This window comes from Pezoporus flaviventris, unplaced genomic scaffold (assembly GCF_033815535.1).
Source record: "Pezoporus flaviventris isolate CSIRO_AGI_PZ_B2104156 unplaced genomic scaffold, CSIRO_AGI_Pfla_v1 ptg000005l, whole genome shotgun sequence".
Taxonomy (NCBI): Eukaryota; Metazoa; Chordata; class Aves; order Psittaciformes; family Psittacidae; genus Pezoporus; species Pezoporus flaviventris.
Genome location: NW_026892553.1, coordinates 283,981 through 302,238, shown reverse-complemented (window position 1 = coordinate 302,238; position 18,258 = coordinate 283,981). Strand labels below are relative to the sequence as shown.

Below are 18,258 nucleotides of genomic sequence, written 5' to 3'. Positions count from 1 at the left end.
GTAAGACTAAAAGTGTGCTGCAGTGTACCTAGCATGTCTGAGAGCAACAGGCTGAGGGTCCTTGCCAGCCCCCTAGCTTTGGCATGTCGTCAGACAGCTTGTCTGGTATTATCCCACTCCACCTTTAAGTCTAGTTTAAAGCTCTGTCAGTCAGCCCTACTAGCCTGTAAACAAAGACCCCTTCCCCCTCTGAGAAAGGTGAATCCCATGTTATGCCAGCAGGCCTGGTGCTGTGTAGGCCATCCCATTATTGAATACCCCAAAACTGTGGCAGTGACACTAGCCACAGACCTAAGTATTAATAGACTGGGTCTGTTACTTCTGGACATGCTGCCTACAACTATAATGATGGAGTTACAAATAACCTGTGTTCCAGATTACCAACAGTGCCAAGGTCCTGAAGTCTCTTGATTGCCCTTGGATTATGAGTTGTGGCTTCATCATCACTCACTTGGAAGAGCAGTAATAGGGTAATAGCCTGAGGGCCATACCCGGCTAGGAAGTTTCCTAGTGATGTCCTGAACACAGGCCCCAGGGAGGCAGCAAGCTTCTCTAAGAGGAGGGTCTATCCAGCATACTGGACCCTCTGTTGCCCTCAGAAGAGAATCACCTGACCCTGTAGCACATAATTTCTTCCTCATGGAGGTGGTCCTGACTCAGGGGTTAGACCTTTCTGACCTTGGCAATGCCTCTGGGGTAGGGGGAACGTTATCTGTACCATGCACCGACTTGCCTTCCACCATCCAGAACATCGTACCTGTCATACAGAGGCACTTGGGAAGGTGGGGTGGGAAAGCAGGGGTTTCGCCTGCTGTACCCAGCGTCGACTTGCTCCCATTCACTCCTTTCCTTTAAGCTGCCACCTTTAGCCTGGTGGGGAAGAGAGTGGGGGACGGACAACCGCCAGCCCGGCTTCTCTCCCTGTCCTAGTAAAACCAGGAGGATGCGTTGGGAGCCGGCGGGGTGTGGACAGCGCCAGTAGGGAACGGCAGGCGTCCCCCGGCCGTATTCCGGGAGCGGGGCTGCGTCCTCAGGCGAGGGCCTCTTGTAATGGCGGCGCTGCTTTTGTAAAGAACGGCCACCGCGAGCCGAGGACACCCCGGTAAAACGCCTCCGACACGAGCGTGCAGCTGCTCCCCGCGCCCTGCCGTGCTGGGCGCCGCTGGGGCCGGGCCCGCGCAGGGACTGCAGCTCCCGGCGTGCTCCGGGGCCGGAAGTGCCGGTCTCGGCGTGCTCCGGTGTGGCGCAGCGCGGTAGCTCGGATGGCGGCGGCGCCGGTGTACGTGTACAGCCCGGAGTACGTGGCCCTCTGCGACTCCCTCTGCAAAGTGCCCAAGCGGGTCAGCGCCGCGCCGGGGGTGGCGGTAACGCGGCCCTGGGGGACTCCGGCGGGGGGGGTGTTGGGACCGCAGGGGTGAGGCCTGGGGTCGGAGGGCACCCCTGGAGTCCCGCCGGGAGGCCGGGGGGTGTTGGGGAGGTTGCCGGCGACAGCGGGAGCGTACGGAGAGGGCGCAGCGCCGCCCCCGGGCAGCGGCGATGTGGGGCCGGGCTCAACCCGCGCACCGCCTGTGGCCGGGACGCGGAGGAGGCACTGCCGAGGTGCTCCCCCCGCCCCACGCCGAAGAGCTACAGAGCCCGCCTCAGGCTGGCGCCATCTGAGCCGTGCTGCTCCTGGGAGAAGTTCCGGTTACGCCTTCGCTGCAGGTGGCTCTGCTGCCGTCTCTTTCGCGGGGCTGCTCACGGGCTTACTCTTTCTTTTCTTTAGGCCAGTATGGTGCATTCGTTGATTGAAGCGTATGCCTTACTTGACCAGATGAAGTAAGTACTCTCCTTTTCTGTTAAGAGAATGTTTTCTTCTCTGCTAAGGTGTGGAAGGTACTGGGTAGCTCGAGGGCTGCCCCTGCTTGCAGAATGATTCTAGGAGCCTGGCAGTGTGTATTTCTAGGATATAAAGGAAGTCTGAGTTTTGTTAAAGGGACAAGATTGTGGTAATTATGGAAAATTGGACAAAAAAAAAAAATGGAGAAAGTCCCACACGCCAGTTCAGCAGGGCCAGAGGTGCCTGTTGAAACTTTTTAAGGAATTTTTTTCTTTCTGGTCACTTTGCAAAATACGCTTTGGAAATATCTGTAGGTACCATTGCAGAGGTGAACCCAAAGGGCTGTTTGCCCTGGCATAGGGTTAGAAGTGCTCACCACTGGGCTAGCTTAAGGCTGGGAGCTTCTTGTGTTCTTCCCATAGCAACTGTGTTGCCTGCAGCTGCCCCCAGGGCTGAGGCTTGGAGGGAGCTTCTACATGTCACAAGATTTATTTAAACAGATTGCGAAGCACCACAACTTGGGAAAGGTGATGTGTGAATTGCTGAGGACAGAGACGGCCTCTGCTTTGAATGCAGGTGGAGTTAAGAGCGTGTGAGAGGTGCTGCTCAGCCTTCTGACCCATCAGGCTGGTGTCTTACTGCAGCACTGGGCTGGGCCTGGCCGTTGTCAACTCTGTTCTTTTCTCTGTGTGTAACCAGAGTGTTGGATGTGCTGGGCACTGCTTAAACTGGGAGAATATGCAGAAAAGGAAGAAAAACTTCAAGCAAAGTGGCAAGGTTAATGCAGGCAGCACCTGCAGGTGTTCCTCACTGGGGCAGGCACAGCAGATAGTGCCATGCTGGGGGAAAGGCCCACTCAGCTGATGAGCTTTTTCGCTCCAAATGATAGTCTGGTGTGAGAGGAGGTGGGAGTTTTGTTTGCTTTGTCAACAGCAGCTGGCAAAAGGCTTCTTGTTTGAGGAGGTTAAAGCTAGGTTTTCCTGACAAACCTTGGAGCTTCTTGTCCTGGATGTGCTCCCTTCCTCCTCTCTGCCTAGGATAGTCAAGCCTAAAGTGGCCTCCATGGAGGAGATGGCCAGCTTCCACACAGACGCCTACTTGCAGCACCTGCAGAAGGTCAGTGAGGAGGGAGACGATGACCATCCGGACTCCGTGGAATATGGACTGGGTAAGGATATGTATCTTCAGTGAGAGATTAACTGAGTATTAGGACCAGGATGCTTTCTGCTGACGCTGAGGTTAGACAGAGGGATGAGCTCAGGTGGGCTGTTTATGGGGGGAAACGCTGATAGGGTGCTGCTGAGCCTTGTCAGACTGGCGTTTTCAACTGTTGCCAGCAGAGGGTGCTGTCAGCCTCACACTGTCCCTTGCGTACCGGGAGCCAGTCCGTTTTGCTGCTGCTTTTAGGATCTCGGGCAGAACAGAAGGCCCTGACTTGCTGACTTTGGCTTCCACAGGTCTGCTGTGGTGAAGGACACATGCCTGAAGCTGCAGCCAGGCACCAGAGTCGTCCGGGTGTTTTCTGGGTGACTTTGCTTACCTCCTGAACAAAGGCCGCCACCTGCCTGCACTTAAGACAGCCTGAGCAATGCAGTAGTTAGCGCAGGCAAGATGGCTCTGCGTACGCTTAGCGTCAGGAGCCGGAAGAGTGACCCAGCACTGAGGCAGTGGTACACATTCTGCGCTGATCTCATGGGTTTCCCCTAGGTCTGCCCTTTGTGTCTCTGAAGTTTGTCTGTCTGGAGGCAGAGGAGCAGCCCTGGAGTTTTGCCTTGCCGAGGAGCAGCTTCAGGGAGGCTGCTGTCGGAATAGGTGAAGATCATAATCTAGCTATAGACCTGAGGTCTACCTAGGCATGTCTCCTTTGTGGAGTTCTTGTTTTTATGGGGGACGTACAACAGTGACTGTGCCATGGCTTTTCTCATAGGGTAGCCAGAGAACTGAGAGTGTTGTTGCAAGATGGATGTGAGGGGCCAGTAGGTTGGGCTAACCAGGCACACACATCATAAGTCGGATCAAGACCCACCTCTGAATGATCTGACTGCAAGGAAATGTTTTGGTTGTTGATATTTGTGGTGAGTTAACCTTGGCTGGCTGCCAGGTGCCCACCAAGGTACTTCGCTCCCCCTCCTCAATAGGGTACGGGAGAAAATACGATGCAATAGAACATGGGTCAAGATAGGCAAGATGGTTCGCTAGTTACCATCATGGGCAGAACAGACTTAGCTTAGGGATATCAGTTCAGTTTGTTGCCAATTAAAAACAGAGTAAGACAGTGAGAATTGAAAACAAAACTGAAATTACAGTCCCCCTCATCCACCCTTCTTCCTAGGCTCAACTTCACTCAGAGTTTTTTTGCCACCTTAAGCAATGCAAGGGGATGGGGAATGGAGGTCGTGGTCAGTTCATCATGTGTTGTCTAAAGCAACAACACAGAGGGACGTGGAGCTGTTGGAGTGAATCCAGAGAGGGCCACAGAGATGCTGCAAGGGCTGGAGCAGCTCTGCTGTGGAGCCAAGGTGAGAGAGCTGGGCTGGTTCAGCCTGGAGAAGGGAAGGCTCCTTAAGGGGAGACCTTATAAAAGTCTTCCAATACTTAAAGGGGGCCTGCGGAAAATCTAGAGGAGGGACTTTTTACAAGGGCCTGTAGTGACAAGACAATGGGAAATGGTTTTAAAGTAGAATGGGGTAAATTTAGGTTAGACATTAGGAAAAAATTCTTTATTATCAGGGTGGTGAGGTGCTGGCACAGGGTGCCCAGAGAAGCTGTGGCTACCCCATCCCTGGCAGTGTTCAAAGCCAGGTTGGATGGGGCTTGGAGCAAGCTGCTCTAGTGGAAGGGGTCCCTGCCTGTGGCAGGGGGATTGGATGATCTTTAAGGTCCCTTCCAACCCAAGCCAGTCTGTGTTTCTGTGGTCTGCTCCACTGTTAACCATCTTGGGCTGCAGGAGTTTGTGCTACACCTTTTTCATTGTGACTGGTATGGAAAGTTAGAGAAGTGATTAAAGACAGAGCTCAGAAAAAATCAGATGTGCTTCCTGCAGAGGAAGAGGCCTGTTGCGTCTGACACACGGACTCCTGCCCACAGGTTATGACTGTCCAGCTACTGAAGGGATCTTTGAGTATGCGGCAGCTGTGGGAGGAGCCACCATCACTGCAGCCCAGTGTCTGCTGGATGGCAAGTGCAAGGTAGCCATTAACTGGCCTGGAGGGTGGCATCATGCAAAGAAGTAAGAAAACAATCTCTTCCCTTGTGTTTTCTCAGCCAGTGTGTGAACCCTACTCCTAGTTCCCAGCTTCCCTTTGAACCCTCAGGGTGCAGCCATCCAGCTGGAAGAGAAAGCAGGATGTGAGAGGGGTGAGGGAAGAAGGTCAGGAGGTAGCCTTCTGCCCTATACTCTGCAGGAAGAAGCAGAGTATAGGGCAGAGGCCTGAGAGTAGGCATGTTACTGCCCAGTCCTTATGCTATCATGAACCACAGTGCAGGTCTGGGGCAGATAGATTCAGAGGTGTCCTGACATCCATGGATACTTGGTTATCTCTTGGAGTTTAGTGAGAACTGATTTTGCAAACTCCATAGAGAAGGGCTGTGGAGAGGTAAATGCTTGTTGTCACTCCTAACTTGGAAGAGAATGGGAACGCATTGTCCAAATTGGTCTGCGTGGCCTTTTGGTTTCTTAAATAAGAGGTCTGAAGCAATGCAGGACTGACCACTGTTCTCTCCATGCTCTTTGGGTGGCTTTTTGTTCTGATCTCTGATGTTAATAACAATCTTCAGAACAACAGGAGAGGAAGTAAAAATTTTATCCCTGGATTGTGTGGTTCTCTAGTGCTAAAATAATTTTTCCGTGGCCTGTGTTTTGTATGTTTTAACTCATGTCCCCCATCTCCCAAAACATGAGGCCTGTGTGCAGATGCAGACAGGATGGCACCCTTCCTTGTCCCCAGCAATCTGGCCTTTGCAGCACCATTCTCTTTCCCTGCGGAGCCCCAGCAATCAGCAGGAGTCATGTCTTGCCCTAAAGACTTGCACGTGGGTGTGCAGATTTCTCTTGCTCCAGTGACTCTTCTGACCTGGCAGAGGAAGCAGAGGTGTAGCAGTGGGTGCAACCACCAGCGACACCGGCGTTGTACTGGGACCTTCTTCGTGGTCAGCACTTCACTGAATATGGGTTCGGCTGCAGCTTGCTGGGGAAGGAGAGGGTCCAGCCTGGCCGAGCTGAAGCTCTTCACAGGAGGGATGCCTTTTAAAGATCTTCTCTTTTATCTTGATTGCACAGTTCATAAAATGCCTGTAACAGAAGAAACCTTTGCGGTGTTGTTGCCACCAAGCTGTGCTGTTACCCCTATTGTGGGATGCAAAGAGTGTTTAAAAAAGGCACTGAATACCTGCTGATCTCAAAGGAGCCTTCCCAGTCACTCCAGTGAGGTGGTGTGGGATGCTCAGGGCAGGCAGCAGCTTTGGTAGGTGCCAGTCCAGTGTGAAAGTTCAGCAAGACAGATGCTGAGCTGCCGGTGTCTGGTGCTAGGACCTGTGTTCTAGCAAAATACATACCCTTTTGTCAAAAAAGACTTGCTGTCTGGCGCCTTAGTTATTTACCTGAAGGTAGGAATGGTAACCGCTGTCACCACGCTCAGTTCCCTGGAGTGCCTTTGAGGCAGAGGGCAAGATGCTGAGTTGGTGCCTTTACTTGACCTCTGCCTGAGCTCTGCTGTGTGGATCTGGGGTGGGGAAATCCCAGGTGCTTTCCTTGAGCTGCAGCTCTGATGCTGGTCAGCCTCTGAGCTGGTGTCATGCTCTGTTTGGCCTCAAGGTTGAAAGAGTTAGTGTATTACGTCATGGAGAGAGTGCCTGAGACATGATGTAGTTCATTTTGCTTTCTTGCAGGCTGGGAAGGCAGGGAGGAGTGTGGTTTGTAATCACAGTTAAGGAAGATTCCCAGGGTACCTGCTAGCGTCCCAGTTCTCAGCATCACTGTAAATGAACAGAGTCAATGGGAAGCATCTGTGCACTGTGACATTTGCAGGGAGTGAGAGCAAGTGCAGTTATGCTACCTCATACCTGCTACTCAATGTTCCCAGCTGTTTGCTGAGCAGGGGAGTGTCAGGAAATGACTGGAATGCTGTGGCTGAAAGTCAGGAAGCATTTCAAAGAGACACATCTCAGATCTTGGAGTCTTTGAGCCTGGGGAATGGGGTTTTGGACACTCCTGTTGCAAAGTGTAAAGCTTTGGTTTAAATCAGCTCTCCAGGGCTGACTAGGAGTGAAATGGGCTACTGCCAAGCAGTGCCGGGGACTTGACTTAGAAGAGAGTTTGGAGTAGGGATTAATAAACTTTTTCCTGTGATACCAGTGGTATGGAAGCTGCCCCCGATGTATGTTAGGGATGAATAAATCTTTCCATGCAATGTCTGTCCTCTTTTTAGCTGTTGTGGCTGTTGTCTGGCTGAGCCCAGGAGTTGCACTGTGAGGGACTGCCTTGTGGGGTATCCTGTTTGTGTTTTCCTGGGGAGGAAGGGAGAAAGTTGCTTTGGGAAGAGGCTTAACCTCCATACCCTAAGGGCCAAGCAGGACTGTCCAGGGGCCTGTTCTCTTGCTGCAGAGGTAGAGGAGGTAACAGTGGAGAGTCTGTTTGAGTTGGGTGGCTCTGAACTTACTTAAAATACCTCAGCTGCAGAAAGCAGAAATTTTATTTGTGCAACAGCAAGATGGTCAAGCCCAAGCCCTCCATGGCTCAGGCCTCCTTGCGGCAGGGCCAGACGATGCTTTACCAGCTGCTAGCAAGCCCAGGGTTGTGAAGCCATTGGCACAATGAGTCATATTCTCTGTGCTCCCCAGCCATGCTTTGAGCTGTTTCTGACCCGTCCTTTGATTCGTGCTGGGCCTTGGCTGGGCTATTCATACTCCTCTGTGCACCCACAGGGTGGAGACTTGCAAAATAAAGGAGATAATGACAAGATCAGATTAGTGGTGTGTTGACTATATGCAAACTCATGGATGTTGTTTCCACAGAGATGAAGCTTCTGGCTTCTGTTACCTGAATGACGCCGTCTTGGGCATCCTGCGGCTGCGCCAGAAATTTGACCGTGTCCTTTATATCGACTTGGATTTGCATCATGGGGATGGTAAGGACCAGTGCAGGCTGCAGACAGCACAGCAACATCGCTGGTTGGGGGGGGGAAATGGGGGAAATCAAGGCATGTCAGTGCAGTGGGGCTGTACCTGCTGCAGCAGTTGTGGCTGTGCCTCCTTTCAGTGCAGTTGAGTTCCCTCAATCCATTTCTGCCTTGTCCTGCTTTATGGACTTGCCCTGTGCTACTCATCAGACCTCTCTTGAGGGTTTGGGCAGAAGTCTTGTACCTAAGGCAACAAATATCATGTTCATATCCCAGTAATCCCCTGTGCTAGTGGCTCTCCAGCAAGAACTTCCCCCAGTCCCTTGTCTCCCCTTCTGGCAGAGCAACTGCTGACAGTGTTTGATTGATTGATGCTACCAGTGCAAGAGGGAAGCAGTAGTAAATGGTGCTTTTAAAAGAGTTCTTGATGCTATAATATGAAAGCTAGTGCTGGCCATGCTGGAATCACTCTCTCTTTCAGAAACATTATTTCAACACCATTTAACATTTCCTGCTCTTGTGAATTTTACGATGTGTTTCATTTTGCTCTGTTTCTCCCCTACATTTGGTTTCTGTTAGGTTTCTTGTTACTTCTTTTTCCCTTCCCACCCCAACTGTTTTAATGTGTCTTTAAAGAAAAGAAAAGGTATACTTAATTGCAGCAGTGCTGGGGAAAAGCCAGAGAGCCTGGGTGCTCTGTTTCTAATCACAGCCAAGCTCTGGCCAAGGCATCCCTGCTAAGCTTCCTCCCCCAGCCTGGCAGGCCCAGCAGTGCGGACCCTGAGTGCTGCTAATGTGGGCGCTGATCTGAGGCATTGAGACCCATTCAGTACCAGTACTGATTAGCATGAGACCTGCCAAATTCTTTTCAGTTGTGATCTTTGTTGCAGTCAAATTTAGATCTCCATTGGTTAAGGATGGAGTTACTGAGCCACATCTGGTTTTTCCCTTTCTTTGTTCTGTTCTTGCTCTGTTTGCAGCGGCATGTTTATCAAGTGGCTCATTTATCCAGTGGCTGTCATTTATGTGAATGATGCTTGAAAGCTTTTTCCTCTTCCTTTTCCAATAGGAGTTGAAGATGCCTTTAGCTTCACCTCAAAAGTAATGACTGTTTCTCTGCATAAGTTTTCACCAGGATTTTTCCCAGGCAAGTTGAACACTAGGAGGTTTGTGCTAATGCAGTTCATATGTAGAATTGTAGAATGGTCAGGGTTGGAAAGAGCCTTAAGATCATCACTGACAAGGCCCCAGCAAAGACAGGTCCCATCTCTTCTGTCCGATGGAGGCATCTCACTGCCTCTGCTGTTGACCCAGAAGAAGGAAAGAAGGGGAGCTATATGTTTGACATTTCCCTCTTTGTGGTTGTAGCTGAGCTTGGCAGAGCCACTGCTGGGTGGCCACCTGCACACCTGTGAAAGTTGCACAACAGAATTGGGCAGGGGGTGAGAACCAGGTCCACCCAGGCCCTCCTTTTATTGGTGGTGGCAGGTGGACTTTTCCATGAGCATGCCAAAGGTCTGAGCTCTCTGCTGTCATCTGAGACATTTCTCTTGCTCCTGATCTGCTTCCCTTAATTCACCATGGGGTGTTTCTCTTTTTCAGGCACCGGGGATGTGACAGATGTTGGCCTGGGGAAAGGTCGCTATTACAGTGTGAATGTACCCATTCAAGATGGCATTCAGGATGAGAGATATTACCAGATCTGTGAAACGTAAGCCCTCTTGCTTTGATCTGGTTTACTTGGATGGGATTTTATAGAACCTAGACTGCACAGATTTTTTTTATTTACTATTTGAAATGATGGTCCTTTCTTAAGGAAGGACCTTCTCCTGTTAGAGATTTTGGTTATAGCAAACACTGATCTTAAGGGGTCTCAGAGGTCTTGTGTGAATCCTTAAGCAAACTGAACATACAGAGGCATTTGTGGATGTCTGGAGGGTCTCTTTGCCATGGGTCAGCCTTGTGTGTTTAAGGAGAGACTGAGAAGGACTCTCATGGTTTAAGCCCGGATGGTAGCTGCTGGCTCGCTCTGCCCCACTCGCCAGTGGGATGGGGAGGAAAATCAGCAAAAATGTAAAAACCTGTGAGATGAGGTAAGAACAGTTTAGTAATGTAAATAGAATAAATTCTTGTAAAAAATAATACTAGTTAAAAAGGGAAATGAAGAGAGAGGAAGGAATAAACCCCACACCCTGCTGAGAGAAGAACAAGTGATGCCCAATATCATTGCTCAGCACTTGCTGACCAGCCCGACCCAAGCAGCGACCCAGCTCTTCTGGATAACTCCCCCGAGTTTCTGGACTGAGCATGACGTGCTGTGGTATGCAAGGAATACGCCTTTGGCTATCTCAGATCTGGTGTCCTGTCTCTGCTTCCTCATGGCTTCTTGTGCCCCTCCTCATTGGCAAAGTACAAGGGACTGAAAAGTCCTTGATCAGGGTAAGCGCGACCAAGCAACAACTGAAACATCCGTGCATTACCAGCGTTATTCTCAGAGTAAAGGTGAAATTTGGCACTGCACCAGATCCTAGGAACAGAATTAACTGCTGCAGCTGAAATCAGGGCAAGTACCTTTTAGCTGTGGAGTTGAACCCTGACCATCAGTGGGAGATCTGCTTGGGCCTGAGCTGAAAGTGTTTTCCAAGCAGCTTTTGTTTTGTTTTCACATCTGTTTCTACTTTACCAAGATAAAAACACTTGTGGAAAGACCATGTTTTTCTCCATTATTTTTCCTTGTATTTTGGGCTTTGGAGCACAGTGCTGCAAACAGGATTGTTATCTCTGTGGTGTTCATAATACCAAAAACCTGGAGCAAAGCCAAGTGTCTGACATGCCCAGCTGCCTTCTGCAAGAGAGAATACTGCTCATGAACTTTCTCCAGGCACCTGAGCATCACTAGAGCCAGGGAAAATGTGTTTCTGACTTGAGCCATATGGGAGAGAGGAGAGTGGGAACCTAGACAGAGCCTTCCTTTCTTCATCTTGCCCTGGTGAGAGGTGTCTGAGAGTTTAGGATTACTATTTCTCTAGACCTTTTGTTTCACTGTGACTTTTATAGGGGAGAAAAGCCCCTGGGTTTGGCTTGCAGCACTTCCACTAGGAGCAGCTGATGCAAACATGTGGTTTGGAGAGCATAACTTGTGTGAGGGGGTGGGAGCAGAGAATGCAGAAACGTTGAGAAGCGTAAGTTGATCTGAGGGACCAAGGCCATACCACCAGCACCCTCTGAGTTGTGTCTGTGGTAACCCCTGTTGCTGCTTCTCTTCACAGTGTGCTAAAGGAGGTGTATGCCGTGTTCAACCCGGATGCAGTTGTGCTGCAGCTGGGGGCAGACACCATCGCTGGGGATCCCATGTGCTCTTTCAACATGACCCCTGAGGGGGTGGGCAAGTGCCTGAAGTACGTCCTGCAGTGGCAGCTGGCGACCCTTGTCCTGGGAGGAGGTGAGTGTGCCCGTCCTGCTGTTTGGTCATGAGGAAGACTGGTTTGTCTCATGGCCTGTCCTCAAGCAGGTGTCTTGAGCTCAGCTCTGGCTGGAGTTCAGCAAGGTGGCTGCAGGCAGCACCAGGAGAGTGCACTGTGCCGTGGTGCAGTCTTCACACAGACCTGAAGTCCTTGATGCTGGCTAATGCAAGTCTCAATCCTGACCTTCAGATCTTGAGTTAAAGGGTCTTTGGCCCTTCTGGAGATGAGCAGAGGCTGTTAACCGTGATGAACTGACGTTGGCTTCTCAATGGCACCTCTGATTCCCATCTCTGCTCATCAGCCCTTCAGTGCTTCTCCTTGAAAGTGAGCACTGTGTTCCCAAATTTACCTTGGGCATCTGGCAATGAACGATTTACTCAAGCAGGGACTTGGGAAACGGGTTGGCCATCTGAATGATGCAGCAGGGCTCTGAAGGCTAAAGATGACTTAGTTCTGTCATACTGCATCACCAGCTGCTTATCCAGGAAGACAGGCTTTATACAACAGCATTTGAGATCAATAAAACTCACTGAGTGCCAGGCTGTACCAATGAGCTTCATATTGGTCCTCTCAAACATGACACGGCTGAAGAGCTCACCAGCAAATGGCCTGACATGTATATCATGATTTATGGGTTGGAGGCTGGTATTATAAAGCAAGGATCCCCCATGGCCACTGCTACCCTTGCACTTCCTTCTCTGCTACCTTTGATCCCCCCTCGTTGTTGCCAGGAGAGAGCCCAACACATGGGGTTGGCAGTTATGCTGGGTCTGAGATGATGACTGGAGGACCCAGGCCTGTGCCATGCTGGGTGTATCTGGGGTACAGTTTGTGAGGTCTGCCCTTACATACAACGTCATTCCAACTTGGCCTTGTGTAGCCAGCGGATGCAACATGCAGGGCACAGCCTGAGTGGGTGGAGCAAGCTGAATTCATGTAAACTGTGTGTGTTCCTTTCAGTAAAATCTCCCTCTTCTCCCACTCTCCCTCCTCCAAAATCACAAATCTTGCTGGAGACAGGAGGCTACAACCTTGCCAACACAGCTCGCTGCTGGACATACTTGACTGGGGTCATCCTTGGGAGAACATTGTCCTCCGAGATCCCTGATCACGAGGTAAAGCTTTGACAAACCCTTCCTTCTCCATGCACAAGAGCTGAGTTGTTCCCCCTAATCCTTGGTGCTCAGTACTGTTCTGTTGAGACACTCCTGTAACAATAATGCACTGTCCTAGCAATGTAGTGGGTGTTTGGTCCCAAACTCTGGGGCTGTCTACACCTTTTCATAAGGAATTGCGATTGCCAGTAACTTCTAGTCTGTGATAATTATGGAGAAGATGGGAAAAGGAAGTCACCCGTATGCTCAGAGAGCTCTTCTGGATATGCATGTGCTTTTTGTGCCAGACCTGTATGAAGGCTTTACGTTTTAGTCCTGCTTTCATAAACTTACAGGAAGTACCAGGAGTAGCTTTGGAGCTTTTCTGACCATCAGTGCTGCAGTGGGTGCTGTAGCGGGCTATGGGGCCAGGTACTCGTCACGACTGCACATGAGCTGCCTCAGTTCCCATCTTGAGTGGGGCTGGGCAGCTGGTTGGAGAGGCACAATCTAGACTGAATCTGGATGGAATAGCTACAGATTCATAATAGGTCTCAAAATGCAGATCAAAGTTATTGACCCTACAGAAACAAACCCACATGTGCAAAGCAGTTCCAGCCTGCAGTGACTCAGAGGAGAATTATGGGTTTGCCTTTGTCTAAGGATCTCATGGATCAGTATGCATGAGGAAGTAAAGCTTTTTTGTGCATTGAAACTGGAAATTCATCATTCTATAAACTGGTTATTACAGCTACGAGATGCTTTTTGAGAGGTGTGCTTAAATAACTTCATTTTCCTTGTCAGTACTGGCATGTTGAGGTCTGCTTGGAGAAGCCATTGCTGCCTACGCTAATGGAGAGATGTCAGTCTTGGGTTGCCAGATCTGCCACCTCCAGTGTCACCCTTAAAGTAAACCTCAGCCCTGTGCATCATTAATCACCTGGGAGACTGTGGTTCTGTGAATGTCCCTGTCTGGTGCAATAGCTTGAAGTCCAAACTAGTTTTCAATGCAGTGAAGCTCCAGGGATAGCAATAGGACCTACTGCAACTTCAGCACTGAATTTTTAACCCTAGAGTGTCGTCGTCTTTGGACAGCGCTGTGTGCTTGTGAAATGAACCTGTTGGCAGTGATTTGGGATTCTGCATTACCATGTAGAGTCCATATGCTGCAGATTTTCTCATTCAGGCTCACCTGCACGCTATTGGAAAGACACATTATTAACCTTAAAGAACTTTTGATTTTTCTCCTTCCAAGTGTTTGACAGTCATGTCAATGCAGCACTCTGAAAGGTTGTGTGGACATCTGAAAGGATATCTGATAGGCAGCACTTGAATTTTGTTCATAGAACACCCCCGCCCCCCCCCCCCCCCCCCCCGGCCCCAAACAAATGGGTTTGCAGGGAACCATGAGTAAAATGAGTGTCACCAGCTTTGCCTAATAAAGCACTGGGAGAGACATCTGCTTTTGGCTGCACCACAGAGTTCTGCTTCCCAAGCCCTTCAATTGATAGTGGCTGCAAACTTCCAGTGGGCACAGATGCTGCAGAAGCACCTCTTTGACACAGTTAAGGTACATGTGCACCTCAGGTGGAGAAAATGCTCTTCTCTTTTTACAAATGGGTCCCCATAGGGAACGCTCTCACAGCCACAGCCCACCAGAGACCTCTACACTCACTCTGCTCTCCTCTTCCTTGCAGTTCTTCACAGAATATGGTCCAGACTATGTGCTGGAGATCACACCGAGCTGCAGACCAGACCGCAACGAGCCACAGAGAATTCAAGAAATCATTAACTCAATCAAAGGTGAGTTGTCCAAGCCAATGGTCCTGCTCCAGGCTGACAGGTCCTCTTAGAGAGGACTGGCAGGAAAGCTCATAGGAGTCTTTTCCACAGACTAGAAAGATGAACCACATTCTTGACTTGCCAGTGTTTCCCTGTCCAGTCACTGGGGACTTCACCTGGTTGTCATGACTTTTCCAATAGGATGATGATTATATTTTTCAATTATGGTCTTTCACCATAACTGGGAGTCTCACCAGTTCTTCACAAACCTGATCTTACTTTTAAACAAACCCCCCTTAATAAGGTGACAGAACCCTTTGGTGCACCAAGCTGCTGCAGAATTGAGGACTGGATCCTGAGTGCTTTCCCCGGGGTCCCACAAAGACCCAGCTATTCTTCTTTTTTATTTCAGGCCTAATGAGAGCCCCTGGTCTGCCTTTGGCAGGAGTATGTGTAGTGTCCTTGGGGCCACCTTCTGCAGCATCCTTCCACTGGCCCTTGAGGCAGAGCCAGAGCTGCCTTGCTCTTCTCAGAGCTTCCTGCAGGGCTGGGCCTTGCCTGAGGGCAAAGATGGTTCCCCACCTGATCTCCATACATCTCCTAGCCAGGCAGGAGATTGAAAGCTGTTGGGAGTCGAGGGTAGGCAGCTGGGTGAGCCCAGCAAGCTCCTGCCAGCCTTGTTTGATGCCCTTGCCCATCTGTCTTGCCCCTGTCCCCAGGAGGAGCTGGAGGTAGTGAGACAGGTCTCTGCAGCCCTTTCCACTCTGGATGTTGTGATGTGTTGGTGTTCAAAGCAGAGTAGGAGGTGGGTAGGAGATGCAGTGGCTGCGGATGCCTTGAGTTGTACATTTCCAAGCACAGGTCAATCCTAGGGAGGGGACATCCTCCTCGACCTGTCCAGGAGAGGAGGAACAGCACTGCTCCAGAGTTGGGAGGGATCTGTGCTGCACGCTTCTGGCAGTGCATCCGGCACAGAGGAGGGACAAGGCAGCCTGGAGTGAGTGTGTGCCCCTCCAGTGCTGGCCCATGTATCCAGCCAGGCCAGCTGCAGGTTGTAGTGGGCAGTGGTGGCAACATCTCCCTTTGGTAGTTGCCTGAGTCTGACTGGGAGGAGGGCAGCAGCCTCTGCAAAGTGAGAGAGGGGTGAGCAGGGGCTGCACTGAGGCTGTCCAGGCTCTCAGGCATAAGGATGGCACCACGGCCCCTGGCAGACTGAACCATCAGTGGAAATCCAGTTTTCTGCCTCATTTTATTTGCAGGAAATCTGAAGCACGTTGTTTAGCAGAAAAGGAAGGTTCAGGTTTCTGCAAGAGCATTTCCTGTGGGCAGCATGGTGTGTTTATGTGAGCAGCAGTGAAATTCGTGGCTGTTGGGGAAATCTGGAAGAAATTACTGGTAGTTGGTGATGTTTTTCTCTTCAAAGAAGAAAAGCTGCTGTGCACCATGGGCACTGTGGCTCTCCTCAGGCAGGAGTCTGGGCCCTGGAGCCACAGGCTTCCAGTGTCTGCAGAGCCTCCCTTGCTCCTTCCTCTTTCCTTCTTCAACACCACAGAGTTTATTCTCACAACTAGTTTTAAATTTTTTTCAAGAGAGCTGTGACCCAGGCCCAGCACCGCATTGCCCTGGGGGCAGGAGCACGGCCTCTACACTGCCCTGCTGGAGACAGGCCCAGGCCCGGCCAGGGCATGGGGCACAGCCTGTGCCTCTGCCCAGGGAGGGGCCCAGCCAGGATGTTTTTAACTGGGACTTTTTTTTTAATCCAGTATTTGAAATACTCCTCAGCCCTTCCCTTTCCTTTCCTCCTGCGCTGCACTGCCCTGCTAGTGCTTTTTCCACAGCACTTCATGCATTTGGTGCTTAATGCAGCACAGACACCCCTGCCTTGGGCCATGGTGTTTTCCAGGGATGCTCTCTAGAGCATCAATGGAGATGCAGGGCAGTGTGGCAGCTCTTGTCCTTGGAGATCTCGCCTGAATGCCCCAGCACCCCAGGAGAGCTGCTGGCTGCATCCTCAGCAGGGGGACAGGTACACACACATGGGGCCTTGGGCTGTGAAACCTTCCTCTGCTGCCACTGTCCCCTCCTTCACTGGGTCCGTAGAGCATTTTATTTGTGGTGTTTCTTGTTAAAGATGTCTGGTCACTGTGGGAAAGCGTATTTCCTGTGGCTTTAACTAGAATATGCTGGAATAAATAGGAAGACCAAAGGGACTTGCAGCCTGGTTTTGTTTTGATCTCTTGTTTTTCATCCAAACGCCACACTTGGGTTAAGGAAAGCCCCTGACTCTGTAAGGTGGTGGTGGGGGAATCCACAGAATTACTGGGGAAAGAACCTTCTAGAAATGCCCCCAAACCACCTTCAAATGTTGCGAATTACACTCAAACCACCAGCTCCCAAAGTGCAAACATCCAGCCCTACTCCTAAGCCTAAGGTGCCTGCAGGACAGAATGCTGCTGCTGGGCATCACCTACACACGGTGTCCTCGGGAACAGCGCTGCCAGTGTGGCAATCCACCCTTGCTTAGCCACGTGAAAGTCCATCTGTGCCAAGCCTCCCTGGGCAGCACCCTCAGCCAACCCAGAAATCAGCTCCCCAGGTGCAAACGTTCAGCCCCTGCTGCTAAGCCTAAGGTGCCAGGACAGAAAGCTGGTGCTTGGCGATGATTCGGCAGAGGAGCAGGTGAGTAGAGGATGGGGGTGTCCTCTGAAGAAAGGGGGGGTAACAGCTTCATTTGAGGCTGGTGCCCCCGAAAAGATCTTTCCGTGATGGGCTGTACTTGTGGAGCCGGAGCCGCTGCGGTGGCCCCAAAATACTCCACCCCCCGATTCTCCGTCTGCAAGGGTTGGGGCGGGGGGGGTGCTGGTGGAGGAGACACCCCCAAAACTCGGTACGGCTGGGGGGGGGCGGGGCGCGGGTGTGGCGCCCTCTGCTGCCATTAGTGTGCAGAGTTCGCTCCTGCAGCCCGGGCTCGCTCCCTTTGTCCCCGCTGCTGTCCCTGGAAGCGGCCGGTGTCACGTGGTGGCTGCTGGCTCCCGGTGAGCAATGGCCGCCGCTGGTCCACGTTGGGGTGCGGGCGGCCGCAGCCCGGTGTTCGCGCACGGGCTCCGGTCCCTCCGGCGCCGTTTGTTGTGCGATTGCGCAGCCCCCGGGAGTAGGGTAGCGGCGGGCAGAGTCTGGGTCCCGGCAGGGGCGGCAGGAGGTGAGTTCCGAGCTCAGCGGGGGTCTGGGGTTATCGGGGAGGCGAGCCCACCCGCCCGTCCCTTGGGTGGACGCAGTGGGGCGTCTTCTGCCCGCTGGCCGCCCGGCGCGGGAAGGCTCACAGCGGCCGGTGCGGCCCGGTTGCGGTCTGCCGGGGACGAAGCGGGCCAGGAGCCCCCAGTGCGCTTGATTCTGCCTTCATATCCCTTGAATCTCAAGCGCCTCGGAGGCTCATGGCCCGGCATCCTGCGCCCTGCCACTGTGCTCTCTCTGCCTTTGCCTTGGTTTCAGCTGCAGCAGAGTTAATTCTCTGCCTAGGATCTGGTGCAGCTCTGAGATTCACCTTTACTCTGGGAATAGAGCTGGTAACGCACCGATGTTTCAGTTGTTGCTTGGTCGCACTTACCCGGTCAAGGTGATGTGGACTATTGTACAAGGGGGGTTAGGTAAATTGTACAGGGGGGGTATTGCTTAAGTTACATGGCTTACTCAACAGATACATCGCTCAGCAAAAAACTATTGTGCCTTACCAAGAGAGTTAGGGTTAAGGAATGATTTATTAGGGGCTGCAGCTGCTTGCGAAACAATGTACATTGCTTGCTTAATGTTTCTTGCGCTTGCCAAAGGAGGATGGGAGGATGCAAGACTATTGATAAGAGGAAGGAACCGTAACTTGGTTCCTGGTCTCTGGACCCCTAAACCGGCTGAGGCTATCTTTGCGGTTTGGATGGTGGCCAAACAACCAGGGAGCATGAGCGACGACTAAAGGTAAAAAGTTCAGGTCC

General features: G+C 51.5%; 1 protein-coding gene across 1 annotated transcript; it reads left to right on the top strand.

Annotated features, from left to right (window-relative positions):
* The first annotated feature begins 1,197 nt into the window (after positions 1-1,197).
* HDAC8 (histone deacetylase 8) lies at positions 1,198-16,044 on the top strand. Its single transcript, XM_061445528.1, has 11 exons — positions 1,198-1,340; positions 1,766-1,818; positions 2,857-2,987; positions 4,907-5,048; positions 7,832-7,944; positions 9,005-9,082; positions 9,538-9,646; positions 11,205-11,377; positions 12,420-12,514; positions 14,191-14,296; positions 15,535-16,044. Exons 1-11 carry the CDS (start codon positions 1,263-1,265, stop codon positions 15,555-15,557), a joined length of 1,101 nt encoding a protein of 366 aa, XP_061301512.1. The 5' UTR covers positions 1,198-1,262; the 3' UTR covers positions 15,558-16,044.
* Positions 16,045-18,258: the final 2,214 nt, after the last annotated feature.

Bases quoted from the DNA above. Each gene is read 5' to 3' on its own strand.
- HDAC8 (XM_061445528.1), top strand. From the start codon at position 1,263: ATGGCGGCGGCGCCGGTGTACGTGTACAGCCCGGAGTACGTGGCCCTC. The intron at 5,049-7,831 runs GTAAGAAAACAA...TTGTTTCCACAG, and splicing joins GGGTGGCATCATGCAAAGAA to AGATGAAGCTTCTGGCTTCT. The intron at 9,083-9,537 runs GCAAGTTGAACA...TCTCTTTTTCAG, and splicing joins TTCACCAGGATTTTTCCCAG to GCACCGGGGATGTGACAGAT.